The 8,725-nt window shown below is 34.9% G+C and overlaps 1 protein-coding gene across 1 annotated transcript; it reads left to right on the forward strand.

Annotated features, from left to right (window-relative positions):
- The first annotated feature begins 4,150 nt into the window (after positions 1-4,150).
- On the forward strand, positions 4,151-7,783 carry LOC131616585 (BAG family molecular chaperone regulator 6-like). Its single transcript, XM_058887951.1, has 3 exons — positions 4,151-4,323; positions 4,412-6,057; positions 6,169-7,783. Exons 2-3 carry the CDS (start codon positions 4,447-4,449, stop codon positions 7,669-7,671), a joined length of 3,114 nt encoding a protein of 1,037 aa, XP_058743934.1. The 5' UTR covers positions 4,151-4,323; positions 4,412-4,446; the 3' UTR covers positions 7,672-7,783.
- Positions 7,784-8,725: the final 942 nt, after the last annotated feature.

Raw genomic sequence — 8,725 nt, forward strand, 5'->3', positions numbered from 1 at the left:
TCGAAGGTATCGCCTTGTCATGTGGTTTTTCCATCACCCAAACGTGAGAAACATGAGATAAGACGTTTCTTGGGCAGAGAGGAAGTCAGGACCATTAACTGAGTGGACAATGATCCTATTTTAAGGAAGTGTTAGGTCTAAATGACCTATATAAATACTCTTCCCAAGGGAAGAGGAGAGAACATTCTTACACCTTAAACTGCCTAACGTTTATCAAGGTCATAACATACGACTAATTGTAACTATACTTTTGTTCTCAAGCACCACCGATCATCTGTAGAGTCTTTCATCTCACATGAGCAGGACTCCTAAACTACCTCAAAACACCAACGTATATGGCTGCTCTCCATCGTGGACAGGTTCTAATCACCATACAGTGTTGTAAACATACTAAGGCCTTTGAGTCATCCTGCTCTTGTAGAGGGAACACACACCTGTACTTTTTGAAGTGTGTAGTGGTGCCGATTGTGGGGCCCCGGTAAAACTAACCTAGTCCATCTTCATTCAAACTCCTTCCATCTTCCTTTCGAAGATGTCTGACATGATCCTACATCGCGATACAAACACCATTGTCGGATGTACCACTAGGAGAGGGACCTTTAGAGCCGCCCAAAGTAAATACACAATGCAAGTGTTTGCAGTGACTGCAATATCACATGACTTTCCCACAAGCACCTTAGGTAAAACAGGAGTTAACGTCATTTTCTCCAAGGAGGACGCCCTCGACATCAACCCTCAAGACGATGACCTCTTAGTCATCACCAGGAGAGGGACCTCTAGAGCCGCCCGAAGTAAATACGCAAGGCAGGTGTTTGCAGCGAATGTAATATCCCCTGAATTTCCCACAAGCACCTTATGGAAAATAGGGGTTAACAACATTTTCTCCTAGGACGTGTTGGGGGAAGTAGCCATGTGGAAAGAAAATTCCCAAATAAAAGAAGTCAATATTACAAGATAGTCTTATCTAAACAATTTATAGTTTAGAGCCATTTTTCAATTACTACCCAAAATTTTTAAACCAGACTCCTTATGAATTTGAAATCCTCTACTCCAACACTCTCATAAGTGTTTGCAAGTCTCAATAATAAGAATGTGACAAATTTCACAAATAATAGCCAAAACTCGATCTCTCTTAAACGGTGGAGAATAACAAAGGAAAATGTTTTAACACAAGCAAAACGCACAACAAGAATTGATGTTTAACAACTAAAAATGTGTGTTACCTCTTTACATGTACTAGGGGAAACTATCACTTTATATAGTATTCAATTCGAATAGAAGGTCCATTAAGATTTTCAAAACACATATGTAACATATCCATTCTTAATGACGATAAATCTTTTCAAAATAAATCAAACATATGTTATATATTTTAAAACAGAAAATCTTTTCAAAATAAACCACATGAAATCTAGAATAAAATATGATACAATCCATATATGATTATTCCGAAAAGATCGTGCAAAATGTGGAATAAATTTTTTTTAAAAAAATAACGCACCAAAAAATAACATAGCCAATATGTCTCAACAATTTACATGACACCTTTTATTTAACATTAATAATTCAATCCAATATTATAATCTATAATTACTCTAACTCTTTTCAAGATTGACATGTGACATTCATTTTTCAACATTTATAAATTAAATCACAATTAAATATTACATCCACACATTATCTCTTTAGATTAAAATTTCAAATCTCTCACAGTTTCTTTTCCCCACACTTTCTCATTTTTATTTTAATTTTTTTCTTCATTTTCTTACTATCACTAAAAATAGTAATAATCTATTTTTTAAATTTTAATAAAATTAACAACTTACTTTATTTCACAGCTAATTATTATTACAGAGTCAAATGCAAGTTTGGGGAAGATGAAGTAAAGGCATTGGCGGCAAAATACAGAATTGAAATGTATGCATTGATTGAAAAGAGCCACAGTACAAGCGTTTATATATTGGACCTAATCTACTAAAGCCCAATGAACAGAATAAGCCCAAAGCTATTCTAATGTAACTAAAGGCCCAATTAGATAATAGTGCAGTCTAATAGCCCCCCATAAGCTAGGAATATATGAAATGAAGTCCTAGCTTAGAAATATTTTCAAGGAAAGGTGCAGTGTCTAAAGGTTTTGTGAAGACATCGGCAAGCTGTTGTTGAGAAGTTACAGGTAGAAGGTGAAATAGACGTTGTTGCAACTTTTCCCTTACAAGATGACAGTCGAGGTCGATGTGCTTCGTACGTTCATGAAAGGAGGAGTTACTGGCTATGTGTCTAGCCGAAGCATTATCACAATACAAATTTGTAGGATTTTGAAGGGGTATGTTGAGTTCTTGAAGAAGATTTGTGATCCATTGAATTTCGCAAACAGTGGTTGCCATTGATCTATATTTAGCTTCAGTTGAACTTCGGAAACCGTTGGTTGTTTCTTTGATTTCCATGAGACGAGGGATGGTCCTAAGTATATGTAGTATCCCGTGATTGATCTTCTAGTGTCGGGACAAGTAGCCCAGTCAGAATCGGAGAAAGCTTTGATGTGAAGAGGTTGTTTGCTGGGAAAGAAAATGCCCTGTGCAGGTGTATTTTTAAGGTAACGAAGAACACGCAAGGCAGCCTCATAGTGAATGTATGTAGGAGTTTGCATATGTTGGCTGAGTTGTTGTACATCATATGCAATATCTGGACGTGTATTGAGAAGATAGATCAGTTGTCCCACGAGCCTTCTGAATTTTGTTCGATCAGTCATAAGGTTTCCTTTGCTTGCTGGAAGTCTTGTGTCACGAGCCATAGGAGTGTTGGCCGGTTTGCATGCTAGAAGACCAGCTGAGGAGAGTAAATCGAGGGTGTATTTCCTCTGATTGATGTTGATGCCTGTTGTGTTCCTTGCGACTTCAATGCCCAAAAAATATTTCAATGTGCCAAGATCCTTTAAGTGAAAGTGTTGATGCAGAATTTGTTTGGTCTTATTGATAATTTGAATGTCATTTCCTGCAATCAATAGATCATCAACATAAATTAAAAGAAAGGTAAAGGAGTTGGAAGAGTTATAAATGAAGAGTGAATGATCACAAGCACATTGTTTGTACTTGTTATTGAGAAGAACTTTAGATAACTTCTCAAACCACTGCCTGCTGGATTATTTTAATCCATAGAGTGATTTCAGAAGCCTACAAACTTGGTTTGGTGAAGAAGTAGTCATTCCTTTATTTTTAATTAATAATTACTTTAATTAATAATTGCTTTAATTTGAGAGACAAAATCTTTATTTTTAAATATTAATTTTTTTTCTTCATCTCATGTTTTTTTTAATATGACTATTTAATACAATTAAATTAATATGATTATTGTTCATTTTGATATTAAGTAAATCATTTTAAATTTTACATGTGCATCTAAATATATTTTATATCGTATAAATTAATATTTTTATCTCAAGGGTCATTATCACAAATATGTCTATTTTATTTTAATATTTTAAAATATCATAATTTCTTTTTTTCTCACGAGTCATTTTTTTCTTTTTGCATTATTATTTAATACAATTGAATTTATACAATTATTTTTTATTTTACAATTAAGTAACTCATTTCAATTTACATCTATACATATTTTATTAACCATCAATTACTTTAATTTAATTTAAAAGATAAAATTCTTATTTTCAAATATTAAATATATTTTTCTTTCATCTCATGAGTCCATTTAATTTTTTTATATTTTAATATAATTAAATTTATATAAAAGTTATTTATTTAAAATTAATAATTAATCTAAAATTTAAGTATGAATCTAAATATCATTTATATCGTATCAAATAAATTTACCCAACAACAAAATATAATTTATATTTTATTAAATAAATTTATTTGTATAAATGCGCGTGTATCTTTCTAGTAAATTAGTTAAAATGATTACCTAAATATCTAACCGAACAAAATACACGAAGGTTCTTAAATATATGGTATTTAACACGTGGCCAGATATGTAGGCCAACAAGACCTGTTACGAATAATCTAGAGACATCATATTCATCATCGATACAACTACACAACGCGCGAAGCATCTCGAACACAAACATTTTTGTCCCACCTTTCTTTCCTCAATTACTCATAACTTTCCCATATAAATAACCAACATGTTTTATTACCCTTTTCATCCAATAAAACACAACAAATTCAAGCTTTCTTTGCCTACTACAACAAAACAAACAACACTTTTACTCTATTTTCTCGGGTTTGTGGTTCGATTTTGCATCGATAAATTCTCATTTGGATTGTGTGGAACCTGGTGGCTGGTTTTTTCTTTACTCGTTTCGTTAATGTAAGTCATTTTTTCCCCTTGCCTACATTGTATATGCATCTTAATATCAATCTTGTTCTTAATGATGTTTTGTTTTTGGAATATGCAGAGTTTGTGATTTAGCAACTTTTGAAGTTTGTAAGCATGATTCCTGCATACAGAAGCATGGATTCATATCCATTTCACAGAAATCAAATACCATTTCCTCATTACTATCATCCTTCCATGGAACCTGTTCCCCCTCAAACGACTAAATCACCTTTTTCTTATGAACAACCCTGGCCTTATGCTAGCAGTTATGCACCTCATGTCTGCTATAGTCATATACCTTGTTATCCTCCTCATGTTCCCTCTCCATCACCAATGTTTTATTCTGGTGGTGGCCCTTCGTTCTGTGGTCCTTATTCTCCATATTGTAGTATGGAGGTTCCGAGATATGAATATGATAAGTATATGCCGAAGGATCATCATTGTTGTGGTTGTCCTAATCATTCATGCAACCAGAAGGAAGATAGAAATGTGAGTATTGAAGAGCAAAAACCTAATCTTGGTGGTAAGAAAGAGAATGATGCTATGGAGTATAGGAATTTTCCATACCCTTTGGTTTGGGTTCCACCAGAGTACTATGGAAACAGACAAATGAAAGTTCCTGCTGGGATGGATGAGCAAGATAGAATGACACATGATAAGAAACTTACTGGCGCGGAGGATTTCAATGCGGATGTGCAGCGAGCAGTTGAGCCGAGATTACGGAATGGATGGTTACCTTTTGATGTAAAGGGTGTGCCAAACATGGTTAAGGAGGAAGCTGATGACAATGTGAAGGAGTATGGAAATGGAAAAATGGATCAGAAACATCAGAGTGAACAACAAAAGAGATCTGAATTTCCATTTCCATTCATTTGGTTTCCCTCTTACAATGATCAACAGGATGGTGGAAGGACAAACAATTGGAAAAGCTGTTCAGCACAGGAAGGTGTTGAGGATGTGCCTCATACATTCAAATCTGTTCCTGTGAAGTCTTGTGCTGATGAAGGTGTTGCAAAAAGGACTAATTCAAATGATGTTGAGTCTAGAGATAGAAGTGCTTTTGATGTTACAGAGAAAGTGAGTAACCAAAGAAGTATTCCTGTGAAGCAGATCGAGTCGAATCATATGAAAAACAACTCCATGGAAAGTAATGTTCCTGAAGAAAATGCAGCAAAAAAAGAGTCGCATTCCATCAGCAAGCGACGGTCCGCTTCTCCAACTAAGGGATCCAAGTTACCTCCTGTTTGTCTAAGAGTTGATCCATTACCAAGGAAGAAGAATGGTAATGGGAAAGCAAGGTCTTTAAGTCCATCTGCTTTAAGGAAACATTCCAAAGAAATAGCCTGTGAACCAAGCAACACTTCTTCAGACAGCATGACAGACCAGGCCAAGCTATGTTCGACTATTCAGGTATCCCAAAACAAGACTAATGAAAACATGGCAGCAAAGACAGCAATTGAAGAAGATGGTAAAAAAGAAAGACGAGTTTTATCAGATGCAGATGCTGCTGTTGTGATACAAACTGTTTATCGTGGTTATCTGGTAAGAAAATCACAGCCCTTAAAGAAACTTAGACAGATAGCTGAAATCAGTAAAGAGGTGACTTATGTTAAGGATCGCATGGAGGCTTTTGAAGATTCTTCTAATCTTCAAATTGATGACAAGGAGAAACTTGCCATTGGAGAGACTATAATGAGACTATTGCTGAAGTTGGATACTATTCAGGTATGACATAGCTAACAAATTTCACTATTTGGTCTATTATAAATGATGTTTGATATGATTTTTGTCCTTTCTTCACTGTTATGCTAACTTTTAATCAACATATATTTTCAGGGCTTGCATCCAAGTTTGAGGGAAATCAGAAAGTCTCTGGCAAGAGAGCTTGTGACTTTGCAGGAAAAGCTTGATTCTATAACGGTGAAGAATCCTCCTCAGCAGCAGATGCAGGAGTCAGATCCTAAGAAACACCTTGAAATATCTCAGCAGAATGTTCAAAATGGAGAAAATAACCAAGAGCAACAAGAAGAGAAAGTGGCATCACAGAAAGATTCATCTCAGGAGCAGATGCAAGAGTTAGATGCTAAGAAACACCTTGAAATATCTCCGCAGAATGTTCAAAATGGAGAACATAACCAAGAGCAACAAGAAGAGAAAGTGGCATCACAGAAAGATTCATCTGAAGGTATCAGTGATGGAAAACCTCAAGATCAGTTCTGCATGTTGGATGTGGAAGGTGCAAGTGAATCTCAGTCCCATGTTGGTTCTGGATCAGTTAATCTGGATATTAGCCCAGTGGTTTCTGTTGACGTGATGGATTCCACAAGTAATTCTTCCGATAAAATCGACGTGGAATTGGAATCGGGGGAGGTTGATAAACTCAATATGAATGCATTTAAAGAACTCCCTGTGGGAGTTATTGATGAAGATACCATTGAGGATTATGCAAGTGAAAGGTTAGATTCTGATATGGATGCAATGAAGGAGCTTCCAGTGGGAGTTATTGATGAAGATGCCACTGAGGATTATGCAAGTGAAAGGTTAGATTCCGATATGGATGCAATGGAGGAGCTTCCGGTGGGAGTACTCGATGAAGACGCTGTCACATCCACATCCGAAGAGACTATAACTGTGGAAAATGAGGTATTCATTAAAGAGCTTCCAGTAGAACTGCTTGATGAGAATGCAGAGAAATCAGAAGCAGAAAGAACTGAATATAAAGAAAAAGATACTGAACTAGAGCAGCCACTGGTTGAAGAAAAAGAAGGGGTGCAGTCTAGCGAGGAATCAGACGGTTGGGTAAAGGTTGAGTTCCAGAAACAAGATGATGAACTTAAAGTGGATGCACCAGTGGAAACAGAAGAATCAGGAGAGGGAATTGGAAATGATACAAAGTTACCATCTCTTGTGAATGAGGAATCAAATGATGTAGCAAACATCATGTTGAATGAAAATGAACCAGTAGAGAAGCTTGCACAGCAAGAAACACATCTTGATGTTCAAGACACTGTTGCTGGAGAAACAAATAGTGATGATGATAAAAACACAGAAACTTATGCCAAGGAGGAAACTGAACCATCTGTAGATTTATCTGTTACCAAGCATAATGCAGATCTGAATGGTAACATGATGTTATTGGAAGAGAATGAGAAGCTAAGGAAGTTGATGAAGGAGTTACTTGAAGCTGGGACTGAACAGTTAAGTGTAATATCAAATTTGACTGGGAGAGTGAAAGATTTGGAGAAGAAATTAGCCAAAAGTAGGAAGAGTAAGAAAGTGAGGACAAAGAGACATAGATCAGTAACTCCCAAAGTGTCATGTGATAACTCTACTGAATAATAAGTGATTCTCAACACTGTAAGTTTTGTATGTTAAGAGTGAGATGTGGTATGAGTCCTTATGTATAATTGTAATGTTTGTGATATGAAAATATGAATAATGTTAAGTTTCATTTTTGTTTGTCATGATCTTTATTTCAAACAAGTTTTCCTCTATATGAAAAGATGAACAAATGAAAAAGGCATAGTTGAAGCTTTTTCCGAACTATGGAATGCAGCATTGTTTGCAAACTGTCTAGCAAATGGGTTGTCACTGTAGAGCAGGATGGTTTAGTGAAGGAAATGTGTAGTTTTTTGAGAATATTTGTGAGCTCACAAACTGTGGAAGCTATTGCTGTCTAATTAGAATTAGAGAATTCTTCAATTGTTATGGAGAAGAAGAGTAAGAGAGCCCTTGAATGAGTGATAGTTTTAGGTACTTTGCAGTAGCATAGTGAAGATTTGTTGGATTGCTCATATGTTGGTTCAACTATTACAACATAGGCTAATGCATGGTTGGGTATTAAGAAGAAAAAGAAGTTGGCCAACAATTCTGCTGTATTATGTTCTGATAAAGGGTTTCCTTTGAAGTTGTGGAAGAGACTTGCATCCAAGGAAACTTGTGTTAGAAAGAATGTCTAGGGCATATTCCTTTACCAGCTATTGATTCTTCTGCTTAATCTTACTATCTCAAGTACTAGAAAGTATTTGGGAGTGCATAGGTTTTAAATGTTGAAATGACAATGGAGAAAAGGGTGTTCAAAACCGAACCGACTAAATAAAAAAATTGCTAATAGAATTGAACTTAGCCGGGAATTAAAAAAAAAAAACGTTATTGATTCTGATGTACTTAGACTAATTTTTCAACAAAATTGTACAATTTGGTTTAGTTTACTGTTTTATATTTACAAATCGAGTCAAACCGTATTATGTTAAAAATCTTACAAAAATATATATATATATATATATATATATATATATATATATATATATATATATATATATATATATATATATATATATATATATATATATATATATTAATTATTTGGAAAAATCAATAAATACTATGTATA

The sequence above is a fragment of the Vicia villosa genome, linkage group LG7 (genome assembly GCF_029867415.1).
Source record: "Vicia villosa cultivar HV-30 ecotype Madison, WI linkage group LG7, Vvil1.0, whole genome shotgun sequence".
NCBI classification, from domain to species: domain Eukaryota; kingdom Viridiplantae; phylum Streptophyta; class Magnoliopsida; order Fabales; family Fabaceae; genus Vicia; species Vicia villosa.